The sequence below is a fragment of the Ooceraea biroi genome, chromosome 6, assembly GCF_003672135.1.
Source record: "Ooceraea biroi isolate clonal line C1 chromosome 6, Obir_v5.4, whole genome shotgun sequence".
Lineage (NCBI taxonomy): Eukaryota > Metazoa > Arthropoda > Insecta > Hymenoptera > Formicidae > Ooceraea > Ooceraea biroi.
This window is the reverse complement of record NC_039511.1, coordinates 13,590,289-13,614,979: the sequence shown is the minus strand read 5'-3', so window position 1 is coordinate 13,614,979 and position 24,691 is coordinate 13,590,289. Positions and strand designations below refer to the sequence as shown.

General features: G+C 40.5%; 1 protein-coding gene across 1 annotated transcript in view; it reads right to left on the bottom strand.

Moving 5' to 3' along the window:
• Window positions 1–24,508, bottom strand: part of LOC105276749 — a 30,477-nt gene extending 5,969 nt beyond the window's left edge. The window contains exons 1-10 of the mRNA XM_026970768.1: window positions 24,012–24,508; window positions 13,706–13,846; window positions 9,178–9,351; window positions 7,716–8,916; window positions 6,527–7,469; window positions 5,549–5,922; window positions 5,311–5,461; window positions 4,862–5,087; window positions 4,585–4,750; window positions 1,458–1,587 (exon numbers count right to left, since the gene is read on the bottom strand). Of these exons, the coding sequence (XP_026826569.1) occupies window positions 1,458–1,587; window positions 4,585–4,750; window positions 4,862–5,087; window positions 5,311–5,461; window positions 5,549–5,922; window positions 6,527–7,469; window positions 7,716–8,916; window positions 9,178–9,351; window positions 13,706–13,844 (3,504 nt within the window). The 5' untranslated portion in view covers window positions 13,845–13,846; window positions 24,012–24,508. The remainder of the gene's footprint in view (window positions 1–1,457; window positions 1,588–4,584; window positions 4,751–4,861; window positions 5,088–5,310; window positions 5,462–5,548; window positions 5,923–6,526; window positions 7,470–7,715; window positions 8,917–9,177; window positions 9,352–13,705; window positions 13,847–24,011) is intronic.
• Between the last annotated feature and the right edge of the window lie 183 nt (window positions 24,509–24,691).

Below are 24,691 nucleotides of genomic sequence, written 5' to 3'. Positions count from 1 at the left end.
ATTACAGTGAAAACCGATGCAAACACGAGTTATTTTTTATAAATGGCCCGCATATTTCCTATATATTTCACAGACACTTGACAATAATTTAAAAAAAGATATTAATTTAAATGTATTGGGTTAGCCAAAAAGTAATTGCGTTTTTTTTAATATAAATAAAAGGCGAATTTTTCATGGGAAACAAAAACTTTATTAAACAATATATTGTCCATTTTGTTTGAATATCTTTTGCCATTTTTCAGGCAACTTCATGATTCCGCGCTCAAAAAAGTTCTTATCTTTTTCAGCAAAAAACAATTACAAGAACGATTTGATATCCTCATCAGCAGTAAAGGTTTTACCATTCAAGGCGTTTTGCAAAGAACGAAACAAATGGTAATCTGATGGTGCCAGGTCTGGCGAATATGGTGGATGTGGTAACATCATGGTAACACATCCCATCCAAGCTGCAACAATTTTTCACGAGTGACCAAACTTGTACGTGGTCTAGCGTTATCATGGTGAAACACAACACCTTTGCGATTCACCAATTCTCGACGTTTCTGTTTGATGGCATCATTTAATTTATCCAGTTGACGACAGTATACGTCTGAATTAATGGTTTGATTCCTTGCAAGCAGCTCAAAATACACAATACCTTTAAAGTCCCACCAGACTGACAGCATATAATCTTTCTTTGGTGAATATCTGCTTTTCAAGTGCTTTGAGTAGGTTCATCACGCTTGCTCCACGATCTTTTTCGTTTGACGTTGTTGTAGACGATCCATTTTTCGTCGCCTGTTATCATACGTTTCAAAATCGATCATTTTCCTCACGTTTCAAAAGAGAATCGCAGATGTCAATACGCTTAGTGAGATGAATTTCTTTGAGCTCATGTAGTACCCAAATATCGAGCTTACTAATATATCCAAGTCGTTTTAAATGGTTTTCAACACTCGATTTCGATATGTTAAGATTCTCAGCAATCTCTCGTGTCGTTAAACGCTGATTGGAATCGATCAGTGCCTTTATTTTGTCATCATCAATTTCGATTGGCCTTCCTGAGCGTGGTGCATCTTTCACATTAAAATCTGCAGATCGAAATTTAGTAAACGAATTTTGACACTGCCGCAGTTTTAAAGCATCTTCGCCATATACATCAGATAACTTTTGATGAGCTTGCACAGCGTTTTTCCCTTTTCGGAAGTAATAAAACAAAATATGGCGAAAATGTTCTTTTTGATTTTCCATTTTGAAATCGACGGCAAACAAACAATTGTTAACGAAATGGTGTACTTTCTTTTTGTAAAACAAGCTTGAACTGTGAGTTGTTAACCTACATAATGAATTTGCGGTTTAGAATGAAGTTAGTTACATTTCAAGACATGTATGTTCATCTATTGGAAAAAAACGCAATTACTTTTTGGCCAACCCAATATAATATTTAAACTTAACATAGTACGTGTTATTGTACTTACATTATCATTTTGATGCAAACTATAGGAGTTATTCGATGGTCCTGGACTAGGCGAAGTAAGTTCTGAAAGTTTGCTGGGGGATAATTTTTCGCTGTTCCGGCCTTCCGCACCGTCGCTGCTTCCACTACCACTAAAAGTAGATTGATAACGATTAATCGCAATTATGTCACAGAAAATTATATTCCATCGTTATTATTGCACCGTATATAATTGTAAAAAGATGAGTAATTCACTGTCAAAATAATAGCAACCAGTCAAATGAACAACAAAGTCGTTTAATAAATTCATTTAAAAAATGCACTCCGATCATAAGAAAATAAGAAATTCCGCAAATTAAATTTCAATTCGTTATCACATCCTACAACATTACTTTATGGTCCTTCCAGTTTAATCGAATCGTGTTTACCCTTTATTTACGCTTCGTATACTTTTCACTGACACATCTAGCGAGCGCTATTATTAACTGAAGCGTAAACACGAGATCTCGCGAATTTTATTCAGCACCTTCGACATTCTTCGTGAAAGAAACACGGTGCACATCAGAAAGCACGATCCTAGTTCCTGAGCATCGCGAGACTGAGGAGAGGACAGAGTCTATATAGCCGACTGTAGCGAGAAAGGCAGGTATTATTAAAACCTAACAAGTACAAAGTGACTCGGTAGACCGGTTCGGCGATACCACCGGCATAGCGTTTAATTCTTCTACAATGTTAAATGCAGCGCGAACGATACCCGTACATTCCGATCTCGTTGCCATGCGAACCTCGGCCTTGACTAGAAACATTCCCTTGTTCCCGCGCGATAACCGACCTCTGATTTTAATAATCCGTTCTTCTAAAATATTTATCTCCCTACCTTCTTATCCAGTGACGGCCCTAGAGTTAACAAAACCTAACGCGAAATGTACGTTCCATGCTATTCACTCAGAGGAACGTTCTAGTTTGCCTTTAGATTAAACCAGCTTCGATAATATCGCTGTGTGCTGTCATAGATTAGCGCTAAACGATTCAATTCGCTGAGTTAAGGCAATTTTATTTTTCTCAAGTTTTATGATGCCCGCGTTATTAGGTAGAATTTTATTTAAACATCTAATGTAAATAGTTTGCTCGTATATGCGATGACCTAAATAAAAAAAGGAACTTTAACAGAATTCTTTGATAGATCTACAATCAAAAGTTCCTTATTAAAGATTTAAAGGTTTACTAAAATCGATTATTAAATATTCTTAAAAACTTTGATGAAAGTTAAACTAAAAGTTGATAAACGTAAATTTATAAAAGTTTGATATGCGAAAAATGATAATTTATTTGAACTTTTATACACTGTATATTAATATACGATAATTTGCGCGCATGTACTATTCAGATAATATATTGTTATCTTTGAATTTAACTGTGTGTCGCGTATTTGCATCACTTGTATTACGACATATCATTAAGAGATCGAAGGTGAACATTGCTCTACTTTCTGCAATATCTTGTATCATTAGACTTATACGTGTGTATGCGTATTTCGTCACGATACTAATACGAAACGCTCAACGTTCGTTCGTGTATTTAATTACCATAATAAACAATATGTTTTTCATCTACTTTATTTAATTATTTATTTATACTGAATAGCTGCTATTTCTTTCAGGCTAAGTGATCTGCATACTCTAATCTTATGTTTTGCAGAAACTAAGTGCAGGAATTAATTACACATACAAAGAGGATTGAATTAATTTTTCATATTAAGGTTTTTTTCGAAAACATTTGCTTCTGAGTCTGATAAATTACTAAAATGGCATCGTGTGTAGGAAGAGAAAGATATTATGAATTTCTTTCAGAAATCAACGACTTACAAGTAACGTTGACGAATGTCGCGCGTGTGAGTCTCTAAAGGACGACAGCAGTTCTCACAAATCCAATCTTTCGTGCAGAGGTAACAACGATTACTAGTTAGCAACGTGATTAGATTGCACCCCGTAACTCTGGCCTCGTTCAGCATCATCTCGCCCATCATTTCTCTAGGGTCCATTGTGCAAAGCTCTCAACGATAAATAAATACCGAACACGCATGCTAATTTGTTTTTCATGTCACTGTTTCTTGTTAACACTTATCGCATTACGATGTTCCGAAGGTTCCCGCATTTTCCGTTGATTTTCCGCTCCCAGTGCCACGACGCGTTAACGCGAGTTAAGAGCCACCGACAGGCTGCACAGCCACACACAGATATCGTATCGCGTGATAACGCCCCGCCTACCTTGTACCACGAGAGAGCGAAGACTCGAGTGCCAATCACACCGACACGATATCGCGGTTCTTACACGCGATCAGTAATTGCTCTTAGCAATAACTTTGATAGTGATAATAAATGAACAATGTGGCGAGAGAAAAATAAGACTAGTGCAAATGAACTGGCTTAATAAATTTCACAAAATAAATCATTCCGATAAATTTATATTAAATTTATTTCCTTTCTCAAGATACGATTAAAGAATTCTTTATAAAAAAATGAAGTAGAAGGAAACATGCTTAATCACGAAATACATCGAGTGCTTGCTCATCTGCTTACGCTATTGATTGGCAAACTCTGATTTTATATTAGACATATAGAATGCACTCAGACTAGTATGCGCTAGTGTATACAATGAGAGGCGTGCTGATGACGAAGGTTTCGTAATAAGCTCCAATCAACGATAAAAAGGCCGTTGCGATTAACTGCGATACTACGCGATAATGCACGCGCCTTGTGTTCTATATGTCTCATGGTACGAATAACGTAAGGTCGTGTGCACATAGTTCATGAGCACATGGCACAGTAAACATTTTCTAGCGCGGTACAGTCCTTTGTAAATGCATGCACGCACATGCGAGTGCTTATTTGAGACACCAAATATCATACGTTAAATGAACAAACATTACAAAATTCATATTCGTATCATAAAAAATTGTAAAAAATTCTCCGAGCCATGTGGATATCTCAGTTTTGCCTATTTATATTATTAGATATACATAAAAGATAAGATTAGATGTATGTACACAACAAAAATAAAAAATGAAGAAATAAAAAACAGATAAAACATGATAAATAATAATACTTAATTATTGAGAAACCATAAAATTAATAAATCCTTGTATTCACCTTTCTGTTGGTCCAGTGGAATAACTGGAAGACTCCTCGCCAGATTCAACGCTGTTGAAGGACGCACAATTCATCTTTCTTTCTTCCCACTGCGAGCGGACTTCATCCTGCACACGTCTCTTCAACTCTTCGACTCTGCGCCTTTCCTCCGAGATTACTTGACTTCCTACAAAGCGACATTAAAATATATTTTCTTTCCTTTTTTCCCCTTTTTGAGAACTTGCTCAATTTCTCAGCTACGTACATTATAAAATTCTTGGATTAAATTAATATATACCTTGTTTAGCTAAATGAAGCTGCCGATTCCTCTCGATTTCTTTTAGGGATTCGATCGTCTTCCTCCCTAAGCTGCCCTGATAGTTTACAATAGGTGAATCATTGGTCACTCTAGAGATTCTATCAAAATCCTCCCTGCTCGGAGATCGTTTTTCCTCAGAATGCTCGGCAGAGTTTTGGGCCAGATAGCCGAGTTCCTCGTTTATTTCTCGTACGCGATTTCGAGCCTATCGTAACAGTATCTATTAGCTATTTTATTAGATTAATAATGAAATTATTCAACAATACACATTAACCCTCTAAACAGTGGCTAGCAAAGTCGCAGTTTAACAAAATTATATTGCAAACGATAAGGCTGCATTTATGCGATTTGTCTGATCACTTATTCTTGAGCTAACATTGGTTTTAGCGGGTTAGTGTTTTACATTATAGTTACATTATTTTACTGACTTCTTCCAATCGCTTCAAATGTCCCAATTTCTGTCTTTCCAGACTCTTAGCCTCTTTAGTCGCTGTCTTCTTCACCTCGGATCGCTGTGATTCCAAGTGATTTAGTTGCAACTTTCTACCTTCGATCTTGCTCGTGAGTTCACTTAAATATCTATAAAAATGCGCAATTTCAATGTTTACATTTCAAGAAATATCACTATCCAGGAAGCATTGAATATATGCATGTGATTCTACAAACCTCTGCAGCTCTTCCCTCGTGGCTAATTTGCTCGCCTCCTCCTCGAGATGATGAAACTCCAAATCTTCAAAAGCTTTTCTCTCGCTCTCGAGGACATCCTGCTGCGCTGCTAATTTCTCAGCAATATCTTGCTGCGCAGCTTCGCCTTTGGAAATGGACAATTGTTCGTCCAATCGAACGCAAGCTTGCTGTACCTTCTGAACACGTTGCTTCGCCTCAGCTTGTAAGTTTGAATGAGTCGCGTTATCCTCTGCCATTTCTCTCTCCAATTCGTTTATTCGCGTCTGCACCTTTATCTTCTCTCCCTCATCCTGCGTGAGCTTCAAGGATTCTGATTCGTACTCCGCGGATAAAAGCGCTTTCTCCAATTCGAGCTGCCAAACAATAAACAAAGATTTATTTTTACTGTTCTCTGAGCAATGTAAATTATATCAAGTTTGTACTTAAGAACAACAACAAATGGTGGCAAAATAATCGCTTACGAAATGTTTTAATTCTAATCGCCTTGATATGGTATAGATTCCGTGTGAGACATGCAAACATTACGCACTGAACATGAAACAATGACTAACCAATGACTAATTATAAACAGTAAGGAGAAATACCACAAAAAAAGATTCTACAGGATAAGACGAGCAAGTTTAAATATTAGCTCGCGAACGTTTAAACATAGATTCGAATAAAACATGTAAAAGTGTATATAAGATTTCAGGCTAAATGGAAATTCCGAACATGTCACTCTCTAAGCATTAAATTACTAATTATAGTAATGCATCCCGTTACATAATAGGATGATATACTTACAATCACATATCTTAGCATTCCATGCCCAGAAAGAGACAGAGAGAACAAATAAAGGGCTCATTTAATCACGATGGGTAACGTATGGGTAACGTATGGGTGTACGTAAGACAGCAAAGACATTAGGTAATTTACTCTGGATCTTTTAGAAGATTGCATAAAAAATGAACGAGTCACCTCTCTGCTGATTTCCTCCTCTTGGATCTCAATTTCGGCGACGCTTCTCTTCAATGCGTCCATGTTGCTAAGAATGTGCAACTTCTCATTTTGTAGGAATTCTATGTATTTCTTCCTGTCTTCCTCCTCCAGCTGCTTCCTCGCTTTATCGGCCTTTACCTCGTTAGACTTTGCGTTATCTTTTTCCGAGTTGTTTCGCTTAGGAGTCACGCAGATTTCTTTGGACTTGGACATCATGGACAGCTGCTCGATCGCCTCCAGGAGATCGTCGTTCGACACGGCCAGTTTGTTCTCTATCATTTCGTACGAATTCGACAACTGGCTGTTCTTCTTTGGCATTGAATGGTTCTGATTGTTATTCCGTGTCATTGTCGAGGACAGTGTGATGTTTTCGTAGTGATTCGCATTCCCATTTTGCGTCGCTTGCGGTTCGATTTTCGTTCCGTTCAATCGAATCGTTCCGTATATGGACGCTGAGCCTTTGGTATCATCATTGGCCTTTATGGGACCACCAGTTCCATCGGTATTCCAGCCGCCGTTTTTATTGTTATTACCGATGATTACATTTTCGTAGTTACTGCCACGGGCCTGGGAAACAGAACTCGAGAAGCCATAGTTGCCGTTCATGTTGTGAACGTTAGAATACTTCGCTGGTTGATTGTTATTTGGTGTGGTTGCCTGTGGTGATCCCACATCACATGAGTGATGTTCAGGTTGAGCCGATTGATCTCTACGATCTCTACCAAGTGAATTGCCATGTTGGAAAATGATTTTGGAATTCTGCACAGATACGTTTTCATACGACAAGCTGTTCCAATTGCCCTGTTTGCCGGTATCGAAAGAAAAATGTGGCTGATTCTTCGACGGACTCTTCGGACTATCAAAAGGTGAAGTATAGCCGCCAAGTCTTTTGTCACGTGGAAGAGATCCGTTTGTTATAATCCTGCAAAACATTTTACTGTATTACCATCAATTTCTATGTGTGTGTGTGTGTATGTATAAATTACAATACAAAAATTAAAGAAATTAAAAGAAATTAAAAGAAACTTTTTCTTAATTTTATAGAATGAGGTTTTACGAATATCATTCGATTTGCCTAATTCGATATGGCAAAGATAAATATTTTTTAGAGAGAGAAAAGTTCATTAAAAAAGATGAAATATGAAATAGAAGAAAACGTGATTGTTACCGATTAGGCTGCCTTGGTTTTTCGACGGCGCTTTGTCTCTCGTACTCCGCGCACATCGCCACGATCTCCTCGAGCCTCATTTTCTCTTGCCTTTCGACCTCTTGCTCTCTCAACCTCTCTTCCTGTGCTTGTTTCCGCTTGGTCTCCGCCTCCTTGCGTTTGTTTTCCGCGTCGGCTTGCCTCTCCCGCAATTCCTCGAGGGAGCAACTACTGCCTGCGCTCGGGGTAGGACTCTTGACTCTCGCATAAACTCTCTTTTGCTCGCTGTATCGCGGATTCCGATTGAACGCTGGACTCGGTGGCTGGATTCGTTTAATATTCGAAGCCGAGCCGAAGCCGTGAGCAACGGACGGTTTCGGAATCCCGGTGTTAGGGTCCCCGTCGATACAACTGGCATTGCAAATGCTCGGGTTCGATCCATACTTCTCCAATTGTAGAAACTCTGTGGTAGTCGTCTTCGTGACAATGAGGCTTTGGCTCATGTCGAAGCTCCGATCGGCGAGATGATCGAACTCGTTCGAGCTCTGGCAAGTCATACTCCGGGACATTAGATCGCCGCTTCGGACGGTGCTAGCTTTCGCTGCTGTCGTCCCCGTGGACGACGATCGCGCGGCACTCCTGTTGCTACCCTCACGGTAGTACGGTTTGCACGTCTTTACGTACGCTTCTGCGGTATACATCCTAATCTGATTATGATTCTGCAAGTTGGCCGCGTTCGACCGACCGGGCGTTCCAAGCCGCGAGTCCGATCGCTGGCGCGTCTCGTCGTGGCAACCCGCCGAGTTCTGTGACGAGTGATCATTGCAGCCGTTTATCGGAGACTTCGTCAAGGACACCAGACTCGAGGATCTGGAGTGACCGAGAATTTGATCGGCTGGAACGTTCGTCGTGAGAGCACCGGCGGGAAAGACTTTCGGCGAAACGCAATTGGACCTGCTCTGCTTTGACAACATCTCGAACTTGGTCAGCTTGCCCAGAAAACCGATCTCGTCGTCGGAGCAGGAGTTCCGCGGGGATTTTCGTGGGGCAACGGGCGGTTTTCGTTCCAAGTGATGATTCTCCTGCGACGGGCCATCGGATAGAGCGAAATTGATCGACGCCATTGAAATCCTCGAGTGAGGAAGGACGGATCGTAGATGCTTCGCCTCGGCTGGATGATTGAAGCGCATGTAATTTGACCGACCTATTGATAGCATACAACCTGGAACATTTTGCATTTTTTTTCTTCAGATAAAAGGAAGGATTAATCGCTTTGTTTAATTGAAGCGAATGGCTTTTAAATCAATAAATATGTGTCGCATTTTATTTTTATCGTGCAATAAATGTCAGTAAGTGTCAAATTATTGGACTAAAATATTATTTTTGCCATTATAAAGGACTCTCTTCGTGCTGCCCTGCTGCCTTTTTAGGGTGCCTGTGCACGGACTATGCGGTTCTTCGTATTTAGGCCAAGGTCCCTTACCTTGCGCGAGTCTCACTGGCGAATTTATCGGCACGCCATCGACAAACGTGTTTCCATTTACGGGATGAAGAGTGACCACGCCGTTATTGTTTTCGATCGCGCAGTGTATAGGCTCGACGCCGGTGCCGGCCACCAAAATATCCGCATCTCGGTCTGATCCCAGCGAGATCGTACCTACGCAAGAGGAAGAAAAGGATAAATTTGTTGAAAGAGATCTCAGAGGGAAATGGGGAAAAATTAAAAAATTCCTCAAAAAGTCAGAAATTACATTTTTTCTTTTGAAGCGTCTTGTTAACAGCGAAAGTTCTGATACTTTGTATTGTTCGAACACAAAATAAAAAAAAAGCACTGCTAAGAAGATCAGGAAGCGTGACTAAACATCGCTTACGCGTGCCTTGCGCCTGAATAGAAACCAGGCAAGCGCGTATGCATTCCGATCAAAATTCTCGCGGGCTTAGTAACGCATTTCTCAGTGTAACGCTGAGTTACGTTTATTTTCGCAGCAGCTTCCATGAGTATCGAATTATAAATATTGGCATAACCAGATTCCCCAACTCTTCCATAAGCACTTTGTCTCACGGGAATTTCGATTGCAAAGGGCATATAGTACTCCGCGAGTTTACGATATTAATTCGAGCCTTCTGGGAATGTCAACGACCTGACAGTCACAGCGAGGATGAGGCCGGATGTATTCTCTGCCAGATACGCAGAACTTCGGTGCACACGGTGCATAAAAGCACGAAAGTACAATTAAAGTCAAGTATAATATCATCAAATAAAATAGCACTTTGAATTATTATACGTAATATCAGGACTTCGTTATTGGTTTGCACACTCAGATTCTCGCCAGAACCATTAAATTTTTAACCATTAGCGAAAATTTCACGACGGCCATAAATGAGCGGACACGAATTTTTACATCTCTATAAAATCGACTTCCAATAGTGCGCACAGGTTTCCATAGAATAATTCTAAGCACACTCCGTTCTGTGTGACGCGGGTAAATCGTGGTGCATTCTACGAAGGACTGCAGTTATATTTAGTTTTAGCGCGGTTGTGCACTCTCTCCCGTATTTTCGGTCTTTTTGGAAATGCGCTGACCACGACGCGCGTTGTGAAGGCATATAAGTACCTAGACGCATAATTCAAGAGCGACGACTGAACGAATTTTTGTCCTCTCTTTTACGTGTTCAGTGAATCAGAAGATGTTCAAGATGTTTCGCAGAAGTGTGCAACATAAATTCATACGTTGCCAAAATTAGATACGTTTACTTAGAGATTATTTGTATAAATTATAAAGCAGTTATTACCTATTTATATCTGATTGAATCAAACTGCACTAATTATTCCGTACAAAAATCCTTACAAAAATTAACCTAATATTCAGGCAAGAATCGGAAATTACAGAAGCAAGTACAATAAATCCACTTGCTAGATCGAATTCTTCTGCTACGTAAGCGCATCGGAGAAAGTTCTCCGCGATTTCAAAACGCAACCGTAAATTCCAACAAGATGTTTCAGTCGTTTCAGAATCTAGAATGGAGGAGAGCCTATGGACGAGTAGAGAGGTATGCAGAGAAAAAGTAATAGGAACAGTATCTTATTTCACGCGAAGAAAGTCTCAAAATCTGAAAAAATCGGTAGAATATTCACTCGCTGTTGATTAAATTTTAAATCTGATACCCGAGTCTCAAGAAAGCTCTCTTCGCCGCAAATTTACCGTGGGAAAAATCTATTTATTTTTTGATCAGTTTACTCTTTTAGAAGATGGATAAGAGCCCCGCCAAAAAGTAATAGGAACAGTATCTTATCTCACGCGAAGAAAGTATCTCGAAAAATCGGTAGAATATCATTCGCTGTAGATTAAATTTTTAATCTGATACTCGAGTCTCAAGAAAGCTCTCTCCGCAAATTTACCGTGGGAAAAATCTATTTATTTTTTGATTAGTTTACTCTTTTAGAAGATGGATAAGAGCCCCGCCAAAAAGTAATAGGAACAGTATCTTATCTCACGCGAAGAAAGTATCTCGAAAAATCGGTAGAATATCATTCGCTGTAGATTAAATTTTTAATCTGATACTCGAGTCTCAAGAAAGCTCTCTCCGCAAATTTACCGTGGGAAAAATCTATTTATTTTTTGATAAGTTTACTCTTTTAGAAGATGGATAAGAGCTCCGCTAAAAAGTAATAGGAACAGTATCTTATCTCACGCGAAGAAAGTATCTCGAAAAATCGGTAGAATATCATTCGCTGTAGATTAAATTTTTAATCTGATACTCGAGTCTCAAGAAAGCTCTCTCCGCAAATTTACCGTGGGAAAAATCTATTTATTTTTTGATAAGTTTACTCTTTTAGAAGATGGATAAGAGCTCCGCTAAAAAGTAATAGGAACAGTATCTTATCTCACGCGAAGAAAGTATCTCGAAAAATCGGTAGAATATCATTCGCTGTAGATTAAATTTTTAATCTGATACTCGAGTCTCAAGAAAGCTCTCTCCGCAAATTTACCGTGGGAAAAATCTATTTATTTTTTGATAAGTTTACTCTTTTAGAAGATGGATAAGAGCTCCGCTAAAAAGTAATAGGAACAGTATCTTATCTCACGCGAAGAAAGTATCTCGAAAAATCGGTAGAATATCATTCGCTGTAGATTAAATTTTTAATCTGATACTCGAGTCTCAAGAAAGCTCTCTCCGCAAATTTACCGTGGGAAAAATCTATTTATTTTTTGATCAGTTTACTCTTTTAGAAGATGGATAAGAGCTCCGCTAAAAAGTAATAGGAACAGTATCTTATCTCACGCGAAGAAAGTATCTCGAAAAATCGGTAGAATATCATTCGCTGTAGATTAAATCTTTAATCTGATACTCGAGTCTCAAGAAAGCTCTCTCCGCAAATTTACCGTGGGAAAAATCTATTTATTTTTTGATCAGTTTACTCTTTTAGAAGATGGATAAGAGCTCCGCTAAAAAGTAATAGGAACAGTATCTTATCTCACGCGAAGAAAGTATCTCGAAAAATCGGTAGAATATCATTCGCTGTAGATTAAATTTGAAATCTGATACTCGAGTCTCAAGAAAGCTCTCTCCGCAAATTTACCGTGGGAAAAATCTATTTATTTTTTGATAAGTTTACTCTTTTAGAAGATGGATAAGAGCTCCGCTAAACTTCTACATCGCGGACTCGTAAGAAACTTTATTTCCCGACGAAGTTGCGTTGCTCGTCGCAACGAACGAAGATAACTTCCTGTCGATCAAATCCATCCTACGCGTCCTATCTCCGTTCGAGTATTACGCAGGTATATATGATACATATATGTTTAATCCGCGGTCAGATTTGTTCACGTGCACATTCTACAGTCACTTTTACATCGCTCCCTGTTCCCGCTCGCCTGCCTTTCTCAATCATCCGGATTCATTCGTTTGTTTCTCTGTTTTAAAAACCTCGATCTTCGAGACTTTCTCAAACAATCCAGCAGTCACTGAAAAGTAGAACGGTAGGAAGTTTGACTCACGCAATAACTCTATTACATTGTATGACGCACTCGATTTTATTTAGAGGATTCCGGGAATCAAACGACTCGAAATTCATACTACCAGCTAGAACCATTTCTTCTCTAAAAGTTTAACATATTAACGTAAAACTTCGTTTCTGATGCCGGACTGCATTTGTTTGATCACAATCTACCGTTTTACGAAGCGCAATATTGTTTCAGGCTACCGTCGCTTATTGTTACGGAACGGAAATGTAGGGCCTGCGAGTTTTTAAAACGGCCCTGCTCGCTGGGAGAACACAGCCTTTACACCATTTATATACCTCGCACGCTTATATATACCATGTGTAAGCGCGTGTGCAGGTTCCTTCGTAGATGCACAATGCGTATATAAAGGCTAAAACGGAGACTGAAGGGTTGCGCGTGGTCGAGGACATTACGGTCTCAATGTTTCCTATCGCATGATTATTTCAACCTGAGCGAAATAGTGTTCGTTATTTCTTGCTGATAAATATGATTTTCACAACGAGATAGGCAAATTTTATCAGGCGAATCTTGACGGCATACTTTTCTCGCGAAATCCTCGTGGCTACGCTCAAGTTTTTTTCTTCACTTTCTGCGCTCGTTGTTGCTGTCAGTGGCAAATCGCTAAATTTAGAATAGCGCCGTAAAGTTTTATCAACTTGGACAACGCTATTCGAACCTTGGATTAAAACGCCGGATGAATCACTAGCGGTTACGTGGCGATGAGCTTATCTGTTGCCACCGCGGCCCGGCTCTCGTCAGTTTCGTCTGTTTTACAGGCAAGATAGAGAAACGCGACAGAGCAAATTAATCAGATTAGTCCCCGTTTTGCTTCTTTTACCGTTCTGCTACGAACAAGTATAATAGCTGAGTCTATTATACATGTTTCTGGTATAATGCAATTAAATTAATGCTGCGATTAAGCTGATGAGAATCTTCAGACTCCTCGAGAGAACTGTTTGCCGCGTGAAGGGGAGGCTCGCAAAAAAGGTCAGATCGCTCTGTATCTACCTTCAGGTAGAGGATGCAGAGTCACGGCCGTCGACAGTCGTCCGCTTCCCATGGACACGAGATGCGGTGCTTCCGTTTGCACGCGCAACGCCCGACCTGCCTCGTGCACCTCGAGACCGGCGGCCGCTATGCTCGCCATGCCTATACAAAACAAAAGCATTCGTAATAAATGTACGGTGAAATTAGCAGGTGAGAAACCAAGGTGAGGGGAAATGTAACGCGACGATTCAATCTCATCAAGCGGTTCTCAATGAGCGGACGATACTAATATTTAGCGGATGATAATAATATTTCTTTTATGATTCTGCGTGATCTACATAAATGGACCTTAATATCAAAATACCGAAATACCTTATCGCAGTTAAAAAATATTACAAAGGTAGTTTAGCAAGCGTTTATTTCTGTACATAAACATTTTTACGAGATTAAGCAGAGTGCACGGTGATCGTACCGAGACTTTAACAGTTAATAACTATTAAAATTTGCATCCCCAACGGCGGGAGAGAGAATACGTCATTAAACTTACATGGCTGTTGATGTCATAGGTATACCACCAAGGGAGAAGGTTTACCGAGCCTTATTATTAACTACGACGAACGACCTCGTCGAAGATTATGGCTATCGTTTCACGAAAGATCGATCCAGATGAGTTGTACGGCTGAAGCTTCACGTTGGCGGATAAGAATGGAGAGGGTTGTTCGAAAAGAAAGCGGGAATGAAAAACCGGTCTTCGAGACGGGCACGGATTTTTCGACCTTTTTTCCTCTCCCCATAATGTGCTTAGTCTACAATATGAATTTTTAGCCTTTTTGCGCGACCTACTGCATCTTGCGGGGATTTATGGGGATTCCGCATTCGCTAAAATAATTTACTAAAATAATTTCAAATTATCCATTTTACATTCACAATTAATTCTTTAAGATGCTTGATTATATGTTTATACTTGATAAAAATACAGATACAAAAAAATTGACAAGTTTTGGTGAAGCTAAAAACTATCGTTGCAGTTGCCGCCATGCTTGCGTGCTGTTTATAGGGTTGTTCATCTCATGTGAATGATCTTAACGAGTTGAAACAACTTTAATTAAGCGCATTACGTTAGGCCGTCCCGTTGAACTTTGCTAACACGTCTGACCACGAGGAAGTAATGTACTCCACTTGCAATTTCTACGCCAAGCGACTGATGCAGCGAAACCGAGTGGAAATGTGCATAGACAAATACACGTATACAGACAAGATAGTAATACAATATTAAGATAATACAATCATTGTAAATGAAAAAATTTCTTCTGTTGACGAATTAATAACCGTAATTTAACGTTATCTGTTATATCACTTATATATTATCTTGTATAATCTTAATTATAGGAAAATATAAAATAAGATATAAAAATTCAGAATTATCATATCAATATTAAAAGAGGAAAATCAATTATAAATTAGTTAAAGAATATATTATTCCTATCGATCCCGCTTCGTTGGTATCTGCGATACCCCACGAGACTTTCATGTATGGAATTTTAGTGGTTTATTCCTGCGGTAAGACGGCTAAACGGTCAACTCGCGACGCTATGCGGTCATGCACCCACAATCTGCTTAAATTACACCTTCTCGGATTTCATCGGCTGGTAATTTAAAGCCGACGATTAAGACGTCGGGTTTCGCTGAATTTCTTCGCTGAAGCTGAGATCTTTGCATGAAAGCAGAAATCTTATCGTTATCCCGGCTTTCGCACTGGCGTATGCTGAATACCGTGATATCACGTCGCTTCGCTTATGCACGCTGACGGCGTCTGCCTGGTCAACGTTGGAAATCTGGCAGGTCATCAGTTTATTGCGCAGTTCAATCTCATCGTACGAGTTGAGGCGCGCGAGCGGATGCTCTTGGAAATCGTAGTCGGATCGATACTCGCGCGGTGTCTCATGCTCGAAATACCAGACTGGGGCGTTTGATAAGATACCCGATAATAAACAGCGCGCACACACACATCGCAATGTACGCACGGAGCGAGTTGAATCGACGAGATTCGATATACCTCTTGTGTAATTCATTGTACTTTTATCATTATTGTGCATCGCGTTTAACGCTCGCGAAAAAGATGCTGCAACTTGCAGGAGACGTATTGTCGATCGATATCTCGTTTCTTGAATCAAAAGCGAAGTGTTACGAAATATAACAGACACGAAAATAGAATTGCAAATTATGCATGCACTTAATATAATAAGCAATAAAGAACCAAGGTATCCGAGTCACCGAGAGTGCAGGTGTATCGTTCTTGCGATTCCATTCTCATACGTCTCGTGTGAACAGCAAGCACCTGCTCGCGTACAGGTAACCCAACGATCGGACAAATTTATAGAAAGATTGACCGCGCCAAAGAATTAGACTTGGCTGTTAAACTGAGCTGATTATCTGGCCTTATCGAAGAAAAATGCTTGGAATGATTCGGATCAAGGAGGAAGGGGTTTTCTCATTAAACTCTTCGCACACTTGCTGTCAAGTTAAGTACTGAGAGCATCAAATAACTTCGAAGTAATAAATGGAGTGGATTCAAAGTAAATGAGAGCAAATTCCTTACGAGTTCAGCAGTATATGGTCTCACGCCAGCTTCTGACGACGCATTATCGTGCAAATACAGTTGGTACCAACGACCTTGGGACGGCCACTTCTTCGTTTCGCCCATTCCTCGATGGTAATCTGTTTTTTCGCCGAGAAACATTTCTTGATCGAAAATATTTTTTCATACCGCACGCGTACTCGTAAACTCGCGCAGAACCTCGTGCATCGGAACGTACGGAGGAAGCAAGACGGCGGGCAAATGGCGAATGCAAATGTTTGCCCGCACGCGAGATGATAGCACACAATGATAGCACGCGGTTTTAATGAAGACACACTGTCACAGTCTGTGTCGTGCAAATTACAGCTTAACGCCCTATCTAACTTTGTTAGATTAGATTACTCAGGTGCGAGTCCTCGCGTAAAGGAAGCAGAAGGATCTTGCACCCGCGACGAAGGCAAAGCGTGGAGGATGATGCGACCTGATTAATCGGTATGCCGACACATTTTTTTCAGCGAAGCTTTTCTCAATGGGTCAACGGCTGGTTCTCTATTAGCAGCAGTTAACGCGGCAGTATAAACGTTTGCCGATGACGTCAGTTGTACTACACGCGGAATGATTTACAGTGACGCCTCGCCATGCGCGTCGCCTACGGAGATACGGCTTTATCTTCGAGAGATGTACAAGGTGGATCGAAAATTCTCGCTTGAAAATGTTTTTGTTGCTTCTGGGACCGAAGATCAGCCAAAGGAAGACTGACGTAGTGGAACCGACGAGATAAAAAATTCGTACTACTCCTCGTTAAATGTAAAAATCATTGCATTCTTAACAAAATGAAATCGGCAAGCCTTTCTTCTCGCGGTGAAAGCAGTCTCGTTCCCTGCGGAGGCAGAGCCGCGAGAGCTCGGTACGGAGGAAGCATCTGACAAATTCGTTACGAGATCCAAAAGGAAAACGGCATAAACGGTCCGTAGCGGCCCCCTTTTCAGCCTCGATGAATGCGGATTTATTTACAGAAACCGTTTTAGCAGGAAGAAGCGCGTTCGTGTCAGGTACCGACAGCGAGCGCTCCACGTCCGGTCCTGTCTGCTCCGTTCCGTTCCGCCGCATATAGAACATCCGTTGCAGTAGCTCGCATATGCGAGCTACGTGCACGAGGCGTTCCGAGCATTCTCATGCGATTCTCTCATGATATAAAGGGTTCAATTTCTTGAACAATTTGCTACCTCGCGACCACAATAGGTCCATGGAAACTGCACGTAACAGAGAGAAGAGAGAGAATAACCAGACGAAAATATCACCGGCGTTTGCAAGAGACGGGTGACTCGAGAAACGTAATCGGTTTCACTGTAGTGTAAACGGCTGGCACCCGATAAGGATCGAGCCAAGAGTCCATCATTGACGAAGACAGCTTGCCCGTTAGTTGCCAGCCGTCACATCGATGTGGAGGCATGCGTAATTGTCTGAATCTAAGGCAATTGAGTCCAAGTTGTAAGAGGCGAAAAATAACTAGGAAACTGCCTTAGATTTGAACTCGAACTCTCCGGGATCCCTGGTTCACACGCCTAGGTCTTAGGCTGTACGGCCAATACTCCTACTGTTGTGATCAACTTTTTTTCATTCCGATCCTCTATACGACCTGTCAGTCTCGACTATCTTTCCAGATCTTACAGCTCGGCCAGTCTGACATTACATTCGTCCCCGAATGTCTCCAAATCGTCGGTTCACTCCACTTAAGTCCCTCCCAACCTCCATTTTTGGTTCACTCTTCTGAGTCCCTCCCAATATCCATTTTTGGTTCACTCCTCTGAGTCCTTCCCAACCTCCATGTTGGTTCACTCCTCTGAGTCCTTCCCAATCTCCATGTTGGTTCACTCCTCTGAGTCCTTCCCAATCTCCATGTTGGTTCACTCCTCTGAGTCCTTCCCAATCTCCATGTTGGTTCACTCCTCTGAGTCCGTCCCGACCTCCATGTTCAGGCTTCACTACCGGCCAGCTGCTTCTTAACTCCCTCCTCTCCGAGGGGTAGCGGATGAATCTCAACTGTCTTCGAGGGGTAGCGGATTTTATCCCACTTCTGAATTGTAAGAGGCGAAAAATAACTAGGAGACTGCCTTAGATTTGAACTCGAACTCTCCGGGATCCCTGGTTCACACGCCTAGGTCTTAGGCTGTACGGCCAATACTCCTACCGTTGTGATCAACTTTTTTTCATTCCGATCCTCTATACGACCTGTCAGTCTCGACTATCTTTCCAGATCTTACAGCTCGGCCAGTCTGACATTACATTCGTCCCCGAATGTCTCCAAATCGTCGGTTCACTCCACTTGAGTCCCTCCCAACATCCATTTTTGGTTCACTCTTCTGAGTCCCTCCCAACATCCATTTTTGGTTCACTCTTCTGAGTCCCTCCCAACCTCCATGTTGGTTCACTCCTCTGAGTCCTTCCCAATCTCCATGTTGGTTCACTCCTCTGAGTCCCTCCCAACCTCCATTTTTGGTTCACTCTTCTGAGTCCCTCCCAACATCCATTTTTGGTTCACTCTTCTGAGTCCCTCCCAACCTCCATGTTGGTTCACTCCTCTGAGTCCTTCCCAATCTCCATGTTGGTTCACTCCTCTGAGTCCCTCCCAACCTCCATTTTTGGTTCACTCTTCTGAGTCCCTCCCAATATCCATTTTTGGTTCACTCCTCTGAGTCCTTCCCAACCTCCATGTTGGTTCACTCCTCTGAGTCCTTCCCAATCTCCATGTTGGTTCACTCCTCTGAGTCCTTCCCAATCTCCATGTTGGTTCACTCCTCTGAGTCCTTCCCAATCTCCATGTTGGTTCACTCCTCTGAGTCCGTCCCGACCTCCATGTTCAGGCTTCACTACCGGCCAGCTGCTTCTTAACTCCCTCCTCTCCGAGGGGTAGCGGATGAATCTCAACTGTCTTCGAGGGGTAGCGGATTTTATCCCACTTCTGAATTGTAAGAGGCGAAAAATAACTAGGAAACTGCCTTAGATTTCAACTCGAACTCTCCGGGATCCCTGGTTCACACGCCTAGGTCTTAAGCTGTACGGCCAATACTCCTATTGTTGTGATCAACTTGTTTTCATTCTGATCCTCTATACGACCTGTCAGTCTCGACTATCTTTCCAGATCTTACAAAGTGATACAGAAACTAACTAAGCGTGTAACGTCTAGATGTAGAGAAAAGCGACGTGGAAAGAAGAAAATTTTGACGATTTAGAGGAAAGCGATGTAGAAAGAAGAACCCAGCAAATGACTCGAGAAACCCTACAATCCGGAGTAATAAATGAAAAAGGAAATATTCATAACAATATCATAGCGATCGCATGACGATTATCCGTGCGTACGTTTCACGAATTGCCAGCTTCGCTCGTCTGGCAGCGACATCTGCCTGGCAACCGCATCTTCCTCTCTGCTTCTTCATCTTCATTTTTTACCTTCTCGCGTGTACATACTCGGGTCTTTTGGACAGCTTCCCGTCGACTGCGTTAACGCCGAGATATACAACTTACGAGCATATAAGATGCTTATTGTACATTGCGGGATTACGGAATGGAAACGTAGCATGCGGAATAATTGTTTGTTTTGTGACATGATCTCGTAACGAACAGCATAATTAGCTCTCAGTGACAAAATAAGTGTCCATCATGTTGCCTCTTCCATCGTGCTCTTTCGTGGTTTGAAAAAATATATTTTACTTTCTCTTTCGATTCCACATACGCATACAAGAAAAGAGAGAATAGGATTATTGTTTGTGACATTTCTTATTCCACAAACATAGAAAAAGAGAAAGTATTGTAACATATATTCGTTCCGATTTTAAGTGTTTTTAATAACGAATATATATGTTACAGTCCATGTTATTAAAAAGACTAAAAAAGCGGGTCAAATATATGTTACAATCCAGTAATTTCCTGCCTTTTGAAATTGTCTCTTTCCTTGAAACACAGGCGTCGGCTTTTTTCACTTTCCAACACCCAAACAGATTTCCATTCGGTTGCCCGAGGATAATCGACATCGACGTTTACGATACGCCTCTCAGGAATTTAAATAATACACGTCTATTAGATCGATTATTAGAATATTAGATAAAACCGGCGAGGAGACCACTACTTATCACGGGATATTATGCCGATGGCAGTGAACAAAGCAAAAGTCACACAGGAATCATAAATCATAACAAGCGTAATTAAATTGCATGCTCAGAGCCTCTTTATTCTCAAGGTTGATCCACCGACGTTGCAAGCCTTTTTGAATATAGCGAGGCATGTCTACCGATGTATAACTGGTTTTTCGAGCAGGTATTCGTAACGTATTCGCTACGTCGATTATATTATCGATCTATTTTTATTTGCATTTCTCATAAGTTACGTGTTTTACTCTCGCCTCGAATCGACACATCTCAACGTTTGTCGCGAGATCATTGTGTGTTATCCGTAAAACTGACAAGTTTGCTTTGCGTAGCCGTGAGTCGTAACAGCAAATGACGACGAAGGGAGGAGAAATCGGTGTGACGTAATGGCCCGCATAAAGGCAATAGAAATAAATGACGTTAAATTGTTGGGTTGGCTCGTTTTTAGCAGGTTCTGCTGCCAGCATTGAGAAATGAGACGAGCTCGAAGATGAAAGCAAGTTTGCATATTTATTCACGGTCAAATCATAGTTGCTTCAGAGCTTAAAATATAAACAATAGCCTGTAACACAGATTTCTTTAAATATTTTTTTACATAGAGGAAAGTCCCCGATTATGAGATACCATATCGATTTTGCCGAATCTAAGGAAATCTATAGGCAGAATTTAAAAATGTAATACGTTATCTTGAAGAGAATTTAATAAGCTTTAGGTTGGTCAAATGAAAAATCTAATTTAAATATTATTTTTTCTGAAAATTAAAAAAATTTGAAAAAAGGGCTTTACGCAGGATCGAGAAAGTGTGCTCCTAATATTAAGATACTTCGAGAAATCGGTGTTAAAAGCGCAAAATACATCAGTATTGCAATTAAAAAACTTTATTAGATAGTTTTATAAAAATACTGCTGCCACAGCCTTCGCCAAATCTTTACGATTCCACTGTCGACGCTTCCTCGTTTCTCTAACCTCCATAGTCAGATTCTATAAAAATTAAATACACAAAAATTCGTAATATAAATTCGTATTAACTTTTCTTTAACCTTAAGTAGTATTTTCTTTCTTTTTATTACACTACATAATCTTCATATTCGAGCAATAATTATCTCATATTAAGAGTACCCTGAATATCTCATTATACGAGCCACGCGCCTAGTGGTTCTGCGATCATGAAATCTAATCTCTACAATTAAGCAATTCAACAAATTCCATATTTTCCTGTTACTATGATTCTACTCTATCATTGCATACTGAATTTATTGCCAACCATTTCCTTATTATATAATAAGCAAGGTTTAAAGACTTACCTCAAGTTCCTTTGACATGTTCACAATTTCACAAACCTTTTCTTGCAAAGGCTAAACGCAATAACGAACAATGAATTTTTCACTAAATACATTTTACACCAAGAGTAATAAGTTCATGGTGGAATTAACAGATGGTGCTCACTAGTTTAGCAGAAACCCCATTATCTCATATTAGGAGCATATCTCATAATAGGGCATATTAGCGCCTGACACAAGTAATTTGGGACAAACTGAAAATTTTCTAGCGAACTCGATCTTTGCAAGGAGTCCATTTTGCTTAACAAAATCGAGGAAAAGGAAAATGTATTCCAGGACGCGCCCGCATTTCGCGACGTATTGTTACAGGCATCGTTCAGCGCTAAGGACATTGTAAGCATCGGTAGGGTATAGGCAGCTGTTCCGCAACGGACAATTCATAGGGTGCAACAATGGACGAGAACGGTTCGTCGTCAAATCGATCCAGGGTTGCATTCAACGCCGTCAGTTCGCTCGTACTTCGCAGTTAGCAAAGCAAAATGTTTTCTATTCAAATAAATTTCTCCGCTGTGATTACATATCACAAAAATAAATGCTCGTCTCATAAAATAGCACCTTTGAAAATTGATGAGAGATTAATTTACAGGTCTCTCTATTTATAAATAAACTTCTATTTGTTTCTTCTCATTATTAATATTTTAGTACAAGATGAATGTTTCGTGCTTCATGCTTCACTTATCTTCTTTATGAATTGTACAACGAATATTCGTGTGATCAACTCGAAATAATCGAGATCCCCGACGAACACAGAACACAAGAACACTAGCCTCCATATTCCCCATCTTCTCCATATCCCTCATATCCTGTATATCGGCAAGGTCACGACCTCCACCAAGAATCGTGACTGGATTGCACAGAGCTCTCCAGGTCGTTGCCATCATCACACCGTCACGCCGCACTTGCCATCCCGCCAGCCCAGCTTATTTTTCATTTATTTCATTGTTTCGATATACGTCTATGAAGAGAATGTTTCCACATCCTCCGTCTTATTTGGAGTAATTTCATATGAAATAATAAGATATTATTAGAAGATTTCCGTCGGAGTGCGTGATCTTCGTATCAGCGAATTGGACGAATCGCTTCGTAACATTATGCACTTTCATTTGTGCAAAATTACAAAAGATGAAATGTGCAAATCCTTTTTTTACCTACCGTATGCCTCAAAAGGAATTAGCAGCAGCTATTTGCATACGTACAGAATTGAAAATAATTGGTTAATTATACATTGTTTCAATTCTCTCTTTGAAAGAGTATATTAATTTTTTACCTATGTTTCATATCGATGAAAGAATTCCAGAATCAAAGAAAGAAACGGCAGTAATTTTAGGGTGCATTTATAATATTCACTACAGATAAGAAATTAGATTCAAGTTTCCTTCGCTTCAGCGTATGCTCCGTCTGTCCAACATAGGACTTGAGATGGTATTTCATTTCATGCGACGTTCAGTTCAGCGCCAAGGAAGAACGCAAGCGATTACGAGCGAAGAGCGAACATTGTATAAATTTGTCATCTCAGCTTTGCGGGAAATGTCCAACAAAGAACACGTACAAGGAACTCAAAGATAAAGAAGGCCGGCAGTAATGTACTCTGCCCAATTGTATTCTTATTTTCTCGAAATCTGCGTTCTAGCGGAGTTACATTCGTTGATAATGACGGTAAAACAGGTCCGTCCTTGGCCTATCCAGCAACCAGAAATTTTCTTATTCAAGAAGCGATGTCGGACGTACGCGCGCGTGTTTACGACAAACGGAGCGTTGCATCGCAATGGGTTGATGTTAGTGTGCAGGAAACTTTCAGTTTCCATACTATACAGCGAGCGCAGAATGAATTTTTCGAGTAGAAAAATCTCGGCAGAGAATAAATTCTTAGTTCGTTTAACTCGTTTTCAACTCATTTGCAATCCGAAGAATTGTATTCATTAAAATACGTTTAGGAACACATAAGTTTCAGCGCAAACAATTTGCGTAATTATACTGTGAAATTTATTTAAGATTATGAAATTAGGTACTCTGAATATTTCATAAGATATTATCTCGTAATTAGTTTTTACACATCAACATACGGAATGCGCAAATTTAATTCTTTTTAAGAATTTTTTTAAAAAGCATTTCTTACCTATTATTTCGCAAATATGCATTTCCTAAACACGTTTAATAATTTCTTCTTTTTACAATAATTTTATTTTTCATTTACATATGTTTCTTTACGATTCCCATCATCACTCGCTCGCACCGCACAGAAAGGAATTTATCGAAAGACTCACCGTCGTGACCTGGAACACTCGAATTCCAATTCCGCTAAATCGGCAAAGGCCCCTCCAGGTGGCACTCTGATTTTTTTAACGAGTCCGCCAGGCGCTTGTGAGAGATCGACGCTCGCGAACACTCATATTTTCGCGCGCGAGCGTACATTCACAGAATATCGGATAGCTCCGTTTTGCTACCTTTGCAAGGAAGTCTTTTTTTCGGAAAACCGACAGGTGCGGCGTATCCGCGTCGCGTCGCGTCGCGTCGCGTTACGTTGCGTCGCGTCACGTGCCGCCTTACGCTATACTGTCGTGGCAACCGGCGCTCCGCCACAGTGTTCCATAGCAACATCACCGCACGAAGGCGGATCCGATTCGCGATTGGCGCGAACGACGTGGGGAGGGGGAACGAAAGGGGACTTTGTCCTGACGGTAACGCGCGTCGCGCCGTTTGAAACTCTGGCGGGATAACGTCCATAATTAAGGGAATGCTGGAGTTGCTAGTGAACTATTTTTTCACTATAGCGATGGTAATTGCAGTTTCGAAAATTCTCTTTATTGCTTGTGCGGAATAAAAAATCCTTTTCCACAAATGAAATATAGATAGAAAGAAAGCCCGCTCTACAGGACTTTATATTCAAAACGGCAAAAAGTTAAAAACTTGCATTTGTCTTTTCTAACTTTGTTCCATTTTGAAT